The sequence below is a fragment of the Hyperoodon ampullatus genome, assembly GCF_949752795.1.
Source record: "Hyperoodon ampullatus genome assembly, chromosome: 8".
Classification (NCBI taxonomy): Eukaryota; Metazoa; Chordata; class Mammalia; order Artiodactyla; family Ziphiidae; genus Hyperoodon; species Hyperoodon ampullatus.
The window spans coordinates 80,190,262-80,205,471 of NC_136921.1; the positions used below are offsets into that span (position 1 = coordinate 80,190,262).

Consider the following 15,210-nt stretch of genomic DNA (forward strand, 5'->3'; position numbering starts at 1 on the left):
TACCCACAGAATCAGAATACGGGCATCTGGCCTTCAGACCTTCCAACCTTTATATAAAAAGAATGTGAATTTTATATTGCACTTAGTATAAGCCTTACAATGCTTGAGTTTTTGTTAACTCTCTGGGACCTTAAAATAGTTTATTGATGTAATGAACCCAATTAGAGCACTGGGTAAAATTGTCATACTCTCTCTCTCTCTCTCTCTCACACACACACACACACACACACACACTTTGTTGCTTACAATTGCTGTCTGAATAAAATGTTTCAACACTAGAGCATATGGGAGTTGGTGGAGGTGCAGAGGAAGATGAAAAGATTTGCCTAAGCTAATTCCAGACTAGAAGTTGAATGGCAGTTATACACACCATAAGGCAATTTCATTAACATGTTAATTTCAGGAGGTAACACATATCTAATAAGAGAAACACAGTAGAAGTCACAAGACCTAGATTCTATTTCTAGCTTTGCCATTGACCTTCTGGGTGACCTTGCATAAGTCACTCAACATCCAAGAGACTCAGTCTTCTCATTTGAAAAAAAAAGGCATAACCTAGTTATCTGAGAAAAATGCTATGAGGTGCAGAACTCATTCAGAACACTTGATGAGGATGTGATCATTTCTGAGAGAGATGATGAAACTTTCTTCACTGGAACCTTGATTAACTAGCATCAAGGAAATCGGATCCTGATAGAATTAGAAAAAGTCAAAAATTTCTTTCCAATTTACTTGACAGAGAGTCCACTGAACTACTCTGCTCCTCAAAGATCAAAGTATATTTGATGTGCTACAAAAAAGACCCATACCATGTTAAGAGCCGTGTTTAAAATTCAAGTTCCCAACCAATCTCAGGAGATCTTATGCCCACTTAGATCAGATATACTTGCTGATAAGAAAATTACTCCCTAACACTATTAAGCATTTTCAGAAATGCCCTCAGCCTTTCAAATGATTAGGATTCCAGTTGACAAATTATTTTGCAAGAACCACTCATTCAGGATGAGCCAACTCTATGCCAAACCTGTGGAAAAAGCACCTACATTCTCTGGAAAGTGAGAAGCTGCCCCCAAAATACTGAGAAATGCTTGTATTAACTTGTATCATCTTAAACAATGGTGCATATAGAAAACAAGTTAATTACAAGTGTGGAATAATTTCCTATCTTAGAAAACAAAGGCATGGTATGACCAAAGCAGATGGATATTTTTTAGTCAGAAAAACACCCAGTTTCTAAAATAAGAGATACTAAGATTTTCAGAACAGTCTTATCAACAATGGGTCCTCTGGGGATTAAACTGTCGGGAGAAAGAAATAGTGTTAAGTATTTTCAGCAAATGATGTGCTAAATTATATGAACATTTAATATGTGTGCCAACTGGAAAGGAATAACATGGACTTGGGCTTAGGGAATTTTGACTTATGTTAATTATTATAATAGAAACCTGACTAGAAGCTTATTATAAAAGAACCAAGAGAAATCACAATGATGTATCCATTGGCAGCTCAGACCTAACATCAATTATAATCACAGCTTTCCACAGTAATCCTGTTTTGCTACTTACCAACCAGTGCTGGATGTTATTTTCTAGCTAAGTTTTACTCATACAAATTTACTCATACAAATTTCCCCTAGACTAACTGCTCCAAATCCTTGAAAATGAGAGCATCTTCTTCTAATGTTTTAAACTCTAATAAGAAATGGTTTAAATATTTTATTATAATTATGAAAATTCAAAATATATTATTTGAGTCACAGAATTATAGACACAAATAAGACTGAAGAGAGCATTTAATGAAAATCTCTCCACTATTATATTATAGGTGAGAAAGTAGTGACTCAGAGAGTTTAAATGACTTGCCCAAGATCACACAGCTAGGAAATGGGGAATCCAGGTGGCATGCTTTCCACCACACCAACATGTTGTGCAAAAAACCCACATGATGAAAATTTCTTGGTTAATCCAAACTGCAGTATTAACTGGATAAAGAAGTATCCAAACATAAGGATATAGCTTTGATATACGCTATTATACCTTTTCACATTGCCAGTGACTCAGGTAATCTATATGGTCATTATTAATGTACTACTAAGTCTACATCAAAATAAAGACTCCAGCTCAAAGCAAAATATTTTTAATTAAATTTGCTTAAGATGAAAGAAAGACATCAAGAAAGATAAGAACAAATGTTGGCAAAATTATCATATACTGTTTTATTGCCAAGTAAAATGTCCCTGGTGAATAAGTAGTCAACTGGATAAAAAAATAAATTAAAAACCAAAAAATTAAAAACAATAAAAAGAGACACTTCTTTTAAAAGACACCCTAATTGTAAGATCTGTCATTTTCAAATAAATTAAACCATGACCTTTGACTTAATGAAATACACTAATAGTTAACCATTAAAAGTCAGGTACGGAAATAAACATTACAGTTTCTAGTGTCACCAAAACCATTCAGAAAGCACAGTGTCAAAATGTGTTTTGGTGTTTTTTTTTTCCTATACAACAGATTTGATTCTTTAAGGACTTCAATACACGGTTCTTATTTGGTGTATTTACAAGAGAAGTTTAGTATATTCAGCTTTACTTAAATGCTACATTACATGGTGTATTTATTACCTTATAAAATACGATGGGGCAAGTAAGACAGAAATAAACTTTACAAAAAACTAATAGACAAAATATTTTCACACACAGGATCGACTGCATTAATAATTAACAGAAAGCCTTTTCACAAGGGAACTTAATGGAAAGTTTTTCTTAAGCAAGTAAGCAGAAACTCAATAGAAATGGGTAGAAAACCAGAGGAAAATAAACTGGTGCCATATGTTTTAAACAGTAAAACAATTATATAGTCCATTCAACAATGAAGATGGATGTATTATGAATTATAGTGAAACAAAGAATCTGCTCCTTAGTAAACAAATATAAAACATAATAGCTAGCAGATTGCCTATTGAACTAAAGGCAAAGAGGCCTGAAGTTACAGTAGAAGGGAAAAAAAAAGAAAGAAAAATCTTCAATACAGTCTCTATCACAATGCCCTGAAATCGAGACCAAACTACTTTCACGTGGAGCTTTTTGTACTACAGAGATGTTCTGGCCCAGCTTTTTTTTAATAGTCTAATTTCAATAATTAGTCTAATTTCAATAATCTATCCTTTAATCACCTATAGCCTCAATGAATTATAGCCTCTCTCAGGATATGTAATGAAAGTTTCCAACACATTAATAAACACAGTAACAGGAAATTAAAAAACAGCAAGAAAACGAAAAGAAAAAAAGCAGAAGTCACATACCCTTTTCTGTAGAACTATGGGCGTTATTGCAGGCAGAGTGACTCTTCTTGCACTCAAACTCATGCCTGCTCTTCTTAGAGTGATCCCCTCTCGTAGATCATGGACGAAATGAAAGAAATCTTTTACAGTTACTCCTTGGGAATCTCGGGGCTCAGTGCAAAGAAACAACTAGGAAAGTAATAAATGTCACTCTGCTTATGTGATTCCAATCTACCAAAGCCAATTAAGGATGGCTGTGGGACAGGACAAGGCAGCAACCAATCAAAGCCCAGAAAACTCCGCCTTTGTCCTTGGAAACACATTCTGATACTTTTGTTTATGATATTTAAAGAACCAGATTAACAGCCATCTAGTTCACTTAACTTTTTTTTCCAAAACAGTGCAATTCAATGCCATTCTTTGTTGACTAGGCAGTTATGTCTTTACTTTACTAAAACATTTCAACATATGGCAGATAAGAAACTGTTTACATTGGTCTATTTAAAGTGTATAAATATGCAGATGCACTAAATTTACTTATGCTACTCATAAAAGTGATAAATGGGTAGATTGAAACATATTATATGAGGCACAAAAAATAATCCTGAAGTTAGAATTGGTCCAAAAGTGTTAAACTTTACAAGTCATAATAAAAGGATTTTAATATATATTTATGTATTTCGTCTCCTAAACAGCTAAAATTTCTATATTATGGATCTTTTAGCTATCCTTGAAGCTACACACTTAACTATTCCTGTTAAATATTACCTTAACAATCAACCTAAATAATACTGTTAAATATAAATGGGGCATTAAACTACAACATATGAATTGCAAATGCTAATGTTTTTTAAAAGCACAGATCTGTGTAACTGAGCACATTTCATTCAACTCAAAGCATTTAAATAATCATGCTCAAAGCATTCTCAAAATTTTAACAACCATTTTGCCTTTTTTCTTACAATAACTAAAAATTGTATTCCAGTATTTTCGAGGGTTGGAGAAGGGTCCATTTCTGGTTAATGAGAAATTTTTCAATAATGTCTAAATAAAGAGTAAGAGAAACACAAAAATGACAAAAAGTATTGCAATAGTAAAACTAATCTGAGTTTTTATATTATAAAATCCCTTTGGACCGATTCCTTAACAAGCACCTACTCAGTGCTCTTCAACCAGGACACAGAGAATGACATGCTGCGTTCAGCTTGAGGGGAGTTCCCTGTCACTTCTAGATCACAAAGTGGTTGTCGTAGTAACAGGGCAAAATGGGAGATTCTCGGCAACTCAGATACAAACTTTCCATTTCATTATCTAGACTGCTACTGGGCAGAGTTCATTTGGGTGTGTTTTATATGCACGGTGATCTCATATTCCTCAAAAGAAAAAAAGAGACACTACAAACTCTAGGGTTCCCTACTTTGAATTTCAAAACCCACACAGCTCGCTTACAATGGCAGCTGGGGGGGAATTCACTTAATAAAAAAGTCACAGACAGATCTAATTTGTGGGCATTCATTTTATTCTTATCCTACTAGGTTTATCATGGTCTTTTAAAATAAAACTACCAATAAAAATCTACTAATCCTGGGAGGGGAGTCACCATTTGTGAAGGAAAAGATTTTGGTTTAACCTTGAGTCACTTTTTTGGCAGGCACACAATAACAAAGCCCATGGTTACTACATAATTTCAAGTTTATTATCTACAATTTTTCTTTCTTCTGCTCTCAATTTAGGCTTTGAATATTACAAAGAAGTGTTATCTCTGGTCTCAGAAAGGGTTCCACCATAATCAAAGCAATTCATTCCACTAAATCATGAGGCAAAGAACCCACTATGCGCCAGGCAGTGTGTTAGGTGATAAGTACATGCTAATGAGTAAGATATGGTCACTGCCTCATAGTGGAATAGAGATACTCATTTTTAAATTAAAAATCACATTTAGTAAAGGGCTGAGTCTCATTGTGATTAAATGCCAAGTATCAGGGGTGCACCAAGTTAGAAGAAACTACACATCAGAGGTGAGATCACGGCAGGCTTCAAGGAGGAAACGACATTTGCTTTGAAAAGTGATTAAGAGAAAAGAATACGCAGAACTTGATAACTGATGGAGATACAGAGTGAGGTTCTCAAAGCCGACTGCAAGTTTTGAAGTCTAGGCGAATGGGGAGTCAGAGATGCTGTTTTACATCACATGATAGAGCTTTTTAAACACTAAAATGAATCCTTCAAGTCAAAACAATGTCCAGGCTCTATATTCATTACAGTGCAACATAGCTGTCCTTAAAAAATATTCTACAGACAATGAACTGCTGAAGTATGATAGGTCATCTCTTTGGAACTCTGAAAGTTTAAGTTTATAAATTTTCAGTGAAAACCATGAAGAGCGAAATGTGGCATTTTGTGACTCTATGTTGCCAAAAAGGTCTTTGAAAAAAACTCACATACACTTTTCACAGTCAGCAGGCTGAAAGACTAATGAGACAACACTCACACTTAATAACAGGCAGAGTCTCATTTTTCAGCGATCTTTTCAACATGTTCCTAGTGACTGTGCTTTATCTCACTTCCTAGTTATTGTAGACACTGATTCAAAATTTAACTTTAGCCCATGCTTTTTTTTTTTTTTTTTTACCATTATTATAAATGGCTTACACCACTCACTAACCTTGTCACCTCAGCCTTAATGTCTTCAGCTGCTGCTAAATGGGGATAAAAAGCTATGGCCAACAATTTGGGGATTGCTATGAGGATCAAGGATATCAGTTTTGTGTATGGTCTGGAAGAGCCCAAGGCAGGTGATGAAAAATACTCCGTGAACTGCTCCTGCAGAGGACTGGGCCTAAGATGCATTCTCCTTAGACTGTGTCACAGATCATTATTTACAAATTAAATTTTGATATAACAGGGTTGCAAACAATATAGCAAGGTCACCAGTGAAATACTATAGAATAGCACTGTACCTTATTTTGTTCTTTGCTCAACACTTTGATAGAACAAGAGTGAATTTTGTCACTCAAAATATGCATATCAGAGTTTCAATGTGAATTAAGAATAACAAAAATAATATATAATAAGTATTATGATGATAATTAATAATATTTAAGTGAGCACCCAGTATGAGCCAGGCATTGAGCTAGTTTTCATTGAATCCTCATGACAACTCTATGAAGCAGGTACTAGCTATTCAATAGATGAGGAAACTGAGGCCAGAAGAGCAGAGGGCTAAAAATGGTCTCAGATACAAGTATATATTGCAAAAACTTATCCAAGTCCACGAAGTACATAAGTCAATCAGCCAAGGTGAAAACCACATCTGGCCCTCTCCAAGATACTCTACTATTCTACTCTACAATATTCTCTCCCACATTGTACTATATAATTTGATGTAGTATTAGCATAAAATGTCATCTTCATACCACCCTTGTTTCTGATGTTCCTAAGCATTTGTTTTACTAACTCACCTAATAAATATGCGTTGAGGGCCTTAGTACGTGTAAAGTACTATGCTATTTGCTATGGGGAATTCAAAGTTGATAACTCCTGCGTATCAGAGGAGCTGACACATGGCAACATGTCAACACTTGGTCAAAGCAGTGTACAAGGTGGAATCTGGGCAGAAGAATGCAACATAAGCACCAGCCAACGTCTAGGTTCCAAGCCTGCCTTTCAGACCTCTTCTCCCACTCAACATCAACAAAAGCTCCTTGCAGCTCCCTGAAGCACGTTCGAGTTCCACTTCTTTTTTCATTATGTTCACTCTCTAAAACCCACAAATCTTTTAAGGCCCAAGACCAGTCCCACCTCTTCTGAAAGTTTCACTGATCTCTCATCCTTCAAGCATCTCTCCTTTTTTTTCTTTCTTTCTTTTTTTTTTTTTTTTTTTTTTTTGCACATATTACTTTAGAACTGAGAGCTAGAAAAGGAGGGAGCGACAACAAACACAGAGTGCCTGTCAAGTGTTAGGCACTTTACATATGGTATTTCATTTTATTCTAACAAACCTGTAAAGCAGGCATCATTTGTTCCCATTTACAGATTCAAACCATATCTATTTTTTCCAGACTATCTCTTTACCCTTCATCATATACCAGTTTAGTCAAGCTTCAGCTACTGTTTTCTATGTGTGAGCACCTTACATCATTTAGAATGTAGGCTCCCTGAAAGTAGGGACATGTGTAATTTCCCTCTAACCAACACTCTGTCACCCCAAGTGGCTTTATACATGGGGAAAAAATGCTATAAGGCACAAAAATGCTTCTTGATTACTAATTCCTACAAATACTTCTTCAGCCAACCAATCGACCAGTCTCCTGCTTTACACAAAACACAACTTGGTTTGCCTTCCATTTTCCTCCTGTATATTGTCTCCATATTCATTAACTTCCCCAAATATACAGATCAAAATTGACCCCTCCAAGAAGTCATTCCTCCATCTAAATTATATCATTCTTTGTTTTGTACTTTTTTTTTAGGACTTAAACTTTTCCATTTCTCATACCTTTCTCTGCACACACTAATACACTGCTTTGATAACTAAGAAATCCTTTCATAGGCCCCAGTTGTTTGCCTAAGGAGACTACAATCCTTAAGTGTGGGACCCAGGATTTCAACTCCTGTGCTGCTCCCAGAATACCTAGCAGGATGCTCTCTGTACACAGTAGGCATCATGTTCACTCACAATCAATGTGGAAAGACTAGTCACTCCGGTTACATGGTGGACAAGTCCCCTTTCTCGTCTTAACAGTTGCTAGCCTTATGATTTATTCTGAACAAAAGCACACAGTCTTCTTCACAGAATCATTTGGATATTCTTTTGCTATCTGACATAGTTCTGTTAGTGGTCAGTAGTGTCGACACTAAATTTAACTGTTGTCCTAAGAACACCTGTTTTAGAAAAATCTTAAAATATTTGGTTATAGCATTTAATAGCAATAAACAGTCTAGATCTTTAGACACAAACTCAGTGCCTCTAGTTCTATCAGCTCATATTACTCAAAGACCTTTTGCTTCTCTAGGTATACAACAGGGCATCATTCTTTACACTTGATGGGCCTGATCTGATCTTCCTCTATCCTATTCTTCCCCCTCTACTCTGACAGTTCCTTCCTTCCATCAAAAATGTCTAGGGGAGGGCCTCCCTGGTGGCGCAGTGGTTGAGAGTCCGCCTGCCAATGCAGGGGACACGGGCTCGTGCCCCGGTCCGGGAGGATCCCACATGCCGCAGAGCGGCTGGGCCCATGAGCCATGGCCGCTGAGCCTGCGCGTCTGGATCCTGTGCTCCGCAATGGGAGAGGCCACAACAGTGAGAGGCCCGCATACTGCAAAAAAATTAAATAAAATAAAAATGTCTAGGATTTCTCTTTTTCATATTTATTTATTTTATTTATTTATTTGGTTGCGCTAGGTCTTAGTTGCGGCAGGTGAGCTCCTTAGCTGTGGCTCGAGGGCTCCTTAGTTGTGGCATGCAAACTTATAGTTGTGGCATGCATGTGGGATCTAGTTCCCTGACCAGGGATTGAACCCAGGCCCTCTGCATTGGGAGTGTGGAGTCTTAACCACTGGGCCACCAGGGAAGTCCCCTAGGATTTCTTACTGATTTAAACTCTGATAGAAAGTTTCTTCTTTTAAAGAAATTACTGAATGACTTATAAGCCTTAGTCATGATAAATATAACCAATCTACAGTTCAGTCAAGTATTTTAAAAGTGCCTATGTATTCTTCACCTGACACAGTTTTCTAGAAACATTATGGCTGCCTATCAAGGAGGCATAATATATTGTACTGTCTACAGGAGGGCAGATGGACACTTAAAAATAACTACAACTATATGTTAAGTTCTTTAACTGAGTATAAATAAAGTTCTGGAACCATAAAAAAGAAAGAGCTTTTTTTCACCATGAGATAGCAGACAAATTCCCTAAGTGGACAAAAGATCCAAGAATGAAGGTAATTCCAAGTAATGGAAATATATACAAAGATGAAAAACATGGAAGGAGCTTCCAGACAAGAATGGTCATTCTATGTCATGCTCAGAAATTTGACTCTCATCCTCAAGGGTAGTGATATTTGATAAGATGTGAATTTTACCTCAGTGTTAAAGACAAACTATGGAATAGTGACTAGAAGGAAGGAAAACAGAAACAGAGAAATGAGTCCTAAATGAGTCTTAGAGAGAAATGGAAATTACCAGATTAGAAGGAAGTCAAGATTTCAAAGATGACAAGGAAGTAGAAACACAGGTTCAAGTGGTCAAATACATTAACAAATATAAATAAAATTATAATTTTTCCCTGTATTTGAGCTTCCAACATAAATTATAATTAACAAAAGTATAGGCTATAAAAAGATAAATGTCTTATCTACACTCTTCAAATTTCATATACTTTAAGGTTCTCTTAATAAAAATAGTTAGATCAAGAAAGCAGACAGAAAACAAGCATCTAACTTTCTTCATGCCCCCAAGACCTTAAAATGACAAGAAGGAGAAGAAGGAGGAAGAGAAAGAAAATAAAGAGATAATTTCCTTGCTAAGAAAGAAGAAATCATTTCTTTTTTTTGCCATGCTGGGATATAAGAAAGGTACCTTCAATATACCACAAATTAAAAGAATTTCTAGAAGCTAGAAATCACTGGGATTAGACTGATAAGAGCACAAGAAGTTATAACCAGAATTTGTGTATAAGATAAAAGATGGTGAAGACAGATCCAGAGAACTTAGGTTTAGAGTATATTTAGAGGAAATATAAGGTCATCTTAAATACTATATAAATATTTAAGAGAAAAGGAATGTAGAGGATGAGGCAACCCAGAACTTCCAAACATTACTGTAATAAACAAAGCTAACAACTAATAAACAGTATAGAAGATAAAGTTGAGAAAATGTCTCTCACAATGTGAAGGGAAAAGTCAAAGAAATGAAAAGAAAAAGAAACCATGGAGGAACAATCTAAAAAGATCAACACACATAGAATATGAGTTACAGAAAGAGTAAAAAAAGAAAGCACAAGGAATAAGAAAGAAAAGACAGAAGTTCCCTGAGCTGAATAAAGTTACAAATTTTAAACTAAAAGTGCCCCCCGATGGCTAATTTGAACAAAAAAGTAGTCATGTTAGACAAATAGTGGGAAATGTGACAAATTCAAAGAGAAAAGATAAAATTCCTAAAACTTCCTGAGAGAGGAATTATCGTTTACCTGCAAGGTATGAGAATCAGACTGGCATCAAAATATTATCCAGTTTCTCAATATCCCCCATGAACATAGGCACAAAAATCCTTAAAAAATAACGGAAACAAAAGGAGGTCAGAAATCCATTTTTGCAGGAACACCATACCTCTGTAGCAGTGGGAAGTCATTATATTAAGAAAAATTTCACACCTTCCCATATCCCTTAGCTTAGGAGAATTAAAGACTGAAAAAAAAATTCAAACACAAAAAAGGAAAAGTCTTTTTAACTTAGTACTTAAACTGTGACTGTCTTCCTCATGAACCTCCCATAAATATGTTCCAAGAAAAACCCACTGCTTTGAAGATGAATAACAAAACAGAACCATCATCGAATCTGTACAAACATACTATGAATGGGAAGAAAGGAGAAAAGGCACAGGAAAAACAAATGGCAGATGAGGACTACTTGCAAGAAAAGTACTGCCAAAGAACAGATAAAATTTAAGATCATACATTAAACCAAGAACAAAAAATAATTAATGAAGCAAAATTGTATCTGTTCACACACAAAGCAGACAATTAAAAGGATAGAGAAGAAACACCAAGACAGTAAGAGGAGATGAAACATCAGCTAGCAGAGCTCCAGAGATTTAAATGCTATGTATTGAAATCTATCAAAGTCGAGGTAATAGATGACAGATACAAAAAATGCAACCAAAGAGAGAAGAAAACTGTTTTAAATTTAATAAGTATTAGAAACAGAGAACTAAAGACAAGTAAAGGAGACCTATACATGTGTAACTGGAATCTCCCCAGAAGAAAATCAAAATAATGGAAAGGAATAAATATATAAAAATAAAATATAAGAAAACTTTTTTATAATAAAATACCTACTGAAATCTGAAATAGATATATAGATATATATGTATAACTGAAATCACTTTGCTGTACACCTGAAACTTAAACAACATTGTAAATCAACTATACCTCAATTAAAAAAAAAAAAGATTAGAGGGGCACATCAGAAACTCATTCCATACAAAGTTTACTTCTAAAAGAATTTAAGTATTTTCCTCTTAATAGGCTCTGATAGCCATATATTATTTTGCTCTGAAACGGGAGTTCAACATTCCACTAAAGGCGTGTTTCATACTCTGTTGAGAGAAGGACATCTTCATACTTTCTGTGTAGATATGATTACGACTAAGATAAAATATGTCAGTATACTTTAGGGAAAAGCAATATAAGAGTTCCACTGTCTGAAAATAAGAATAGAGTTGTGCAGTGGGTTGATCTATAATCCCAACATGGAGAATTAAGCTACTTGTGTAACGTTCATTGATAATTTGTCCATAGCTTAATAGGTATTTAGCAATACACTAGGAACAACAGTAAGCATATGTGATATTTTGTAAAAATTTATTAGTGTATTTCTAGCTATAAAATACAGAATGCAGAAGTCTGTATAGAGTGGTGTGAAAGCTTCAGTTGTAGTGTAACAGTAGGGAAATTTCAAACAAGATTTTAGGAAAAGGGTGACAATTATCACTCCATTCCTTATATTTCTATTGAGGGATGCATATTTTACTTTACTCAGTTAATCTCTTCATACTCTTCCACAGTCTTTCTTTCCCCTACAGAAGAATGAGAAAGTTACAAAATAGGTAACAATGAGTTTAAAAAAAAAAAAACTGTATTAATTTAGCTCAAACAATTCGCTCCATCTTGCATATCCTGTCTGCCACACTGACCAATAAATGGACATTGAGCTCTTTACCCTCACATGGCAAACATAGTCATAACTGAACCTAGGTTATGTCTCTCAAGACAAGACTGAAATGTTATTTCCTTCTTGTAATCTTATTTTCAGACCTGACAAGGTTTGAGGCTGGCCACTGGTACCCTATCATTCCCCGAAAGATTCTGCAGACCCATTTCACTCAGATGTGGGAGTCAAGGTCTGTTTTGTATGAAAAGTGAGTGGGTAGCTGGGAAACGAATAGAAAGTTCAAGTTTTCCTTATGGTCTATATTGATTTCCCTATTCCAAATTTACTACTAATAAATCTGAAACACTATTTTAATGCTTAAAAAATAAAATAAAATACATATTGAAGGGCACACATCCCCAGAGAAACTCATTTTAATAGTCAACGGTAAAATGCCCTACTTTACTGGACTTGAAATTTACAGAATGCTTTGGACATCAAGGCAAAAAAGCCCCAGTAGCTCATAAGGGGGAAATCAATCTGTTGCAGTATTTCTCCACAATAACATTCAACAAGTTTCAGTGGACCCCACTGTCTTTTAGTTACTCCACTGGATGGAGTAATGCTCATGAAATCCTTGGGGAAAGAAAATAGAAATGAGATTTTTAAATCTAGCAAAACTCATCGACTGTAAAGGTAACAGACAATATTCAAAAGTTTTGAACATATGAAAGCACATAAAATCTTGCTCCCATGGAACCTTCTTGAGGAATTTACTAGGAGATAAATTGCAATCATCCAAGAGCCAGCTGGAAAATTCAAAGTAAAAGGACTATAATAAATACCAAAACTAATTATGGGACTAAATCCCTATGTAATTATGTTGCTATGATAAAATATAAGTAATATAAGCCTTAAAATGCAGAAATGATAAAAGAAACATGGAAAGATAAAAGTTGAAGGAGGAAAAACATGGAATGTTACTGAGATCAAAAGATATTATTTTAAAACTGATAAATCACAGGAGAATTTAACTAAATTATTTTATAATGCTAAAATCAGCTGGTAGAAAATGGAGGAGGAAGAAGAAAAATATTAATTTTATTATTGCTCCTTAGAGGGGATTAACAGATAATGTTTAAAGAAATAAGAGGTTTAAGGGTTTCCATGTAGTTATAGTCATAATGATAACAGAAATATAAACCTTTCTAATTAAAAGAACACAATGCTAAGAAGGCAGAACACCTTGTAAATTTTCTTCAAAACCTATAAATTTTAAAACATAATATAAAATAGTATAACAGCATTAACACCAAACTTTTATGTTATCTCAATAAATGTTAGAGAGCCAAACTTACCTACTGAAAGAAAACAAACTTTCCGTTTGAATCATAAAGCAGATTCCACTCTATTCGGTGGGAAAGAGACTCCTATAACCCAGTGACTGAGAAAGTTTGAAAACAAAGAATGTGGTGGGGGCAGGGGTGGGGGTGGGCGAGAAAGAAAAAAAAGAAAGGAGGGAAGGAGGGACGGAGAAAGAACAGAGGGAAGGAGGAAAGGAAAGAATACAGTGGTCAATATCATGCAAGACTGAACTCAGGACAGAAAAGCACTAAACAAGAAATGAAGAAAACTTTAATGCTAAAAGATGTGATTCACAGTAAAAAAATATATTGTTTATGAATGTCTAGGTGTCATACAATACACGTTGGTATAGGAGATATAAGGAAAATCGGATAGAGACACACTATTAATAGACTACTATCCAACCCTCTCAAACCATGATGAACAGGTGTATTAAAAAGTAGATATAAATATGAAAAATATAAATAGGCTAATATAAACAACAAAATAGATTTAACTGTTACATTTTGAATTCTAATGTTAAGTCAGAGAATATAACTTCTCTTTAAGAAAATGCTTAGGGCTTCCCTGGTGGCACAGTGGTTAAGAATCCGCCTGCCAATGCAGCGGACACAGGTTCGAGCCCTGGTCTGGGAATATCCCACATGCCGCGGAGCAACTAAGCCCGTGTGCCACAACTACTGAGTCTGCGCTCTAGAGCCCGCGAGCCACAGCTACTGAGCTCACGTGCTACAAACTACTGAAGCCCGCATGCCTAGAGCCTGTGCTCTGCACAAGAGAAGTCACTGCAATGAGAAGCCCACACACCGCAATGAAGAGTAGCCCCTGCTTGCTGCAACTAGAGAAAAGTCCGTGCGCAGCAATGAAGACCCAATGCAGCCAAAAATAAATAAATTAAATAAATAAATTTATTTTAAAAAACTAAAAGGTTAAAAAAAAAACTTGGTCACATTTTAAGTCACAGATAAAACCCCAATAAATTCTAATAGTGGAAAGAATGCAGACAATGGTTTCTGATCACAGTACAATAAAATGAAAAATTACTAATAAAATCTGGGGTTAGGAAAAATTTTAAGACTCTTTACATAACTCTCCAAAAAAAAAAATAAAAGTTGAAGTTGCAGAATATCTATATAATAATACTACTACTAATAAGAATAATGAATTTAATGAAAACACTACACATCACATCTTTTACTGCTAACAGTTCTCACACTATAATTCATAGCCTTAAACACATATCTATTAATAAACAAGAATGAAAATAAATTCATTAGTATCCAAAATTTAGAAAATATCATTAAGTTAAATCTGAAGAAAGCAGAAAGAAGAAATTTAGTAAAAATAAAAGTAGAAATTAAAACTTGGAAAAAAAAGCAAAATGTAGAACTAATAAATAAATCCCAGATCTGATCTTTGGGGGGAAAAAATAAAATAGATAAATAGTTAGTGAAACAAATCAAGGGGGAAAAAAGGGAAAGTAACAATATATAATATAAGAAATAATACTAGAGAAATGAAGAAGTAATTAAAAGAATATTAAGAAAATACTTCCCACAATTTTATGTAAATAAAATCTGGATGAAATTGATAATTCTGTAGGACAATATAATTTATACATATTGAATCCAGCAAACAGAAAATGCAAAGACATTAATTACGATAGAAGAAAGAGAGCAAGTTGTCAAA

At 34.8% G+C, this 15,210-nt stretch overlaps 1 protein-coding gene across 2 annotated transcripts in view; it reads right to left on the reverse strand.

The window, feature by feature from the left end:
* The window catches only part of GRB14 (growth factor receptor bound protein 14), a gene marked incomplete at its 5' end in the record, with an annotated part of 125,431 nt that overhangs the window by 65,195 nt on the left and 45,026 nt on the right, over nucleotides 1-15,210 (reverse strand). The window contains one exon of one of the 2 annotated variants that reach the window (XM_079709784.1): nucleotides 3,304-3,366. The exons of the other annotated variant lie outside the window; for it this stretch is intronic. Coding sequence (XP_079565910.1) covers nucleotides 3,304-3,366 — 63 coding nt within the window. Of the gene's footprint in view, nucleotides 1-3,303; nucleotides 3,367-15,210 lie in introns of those variants that run through there. 2 annotated transcript variants of the gene reach the window in all.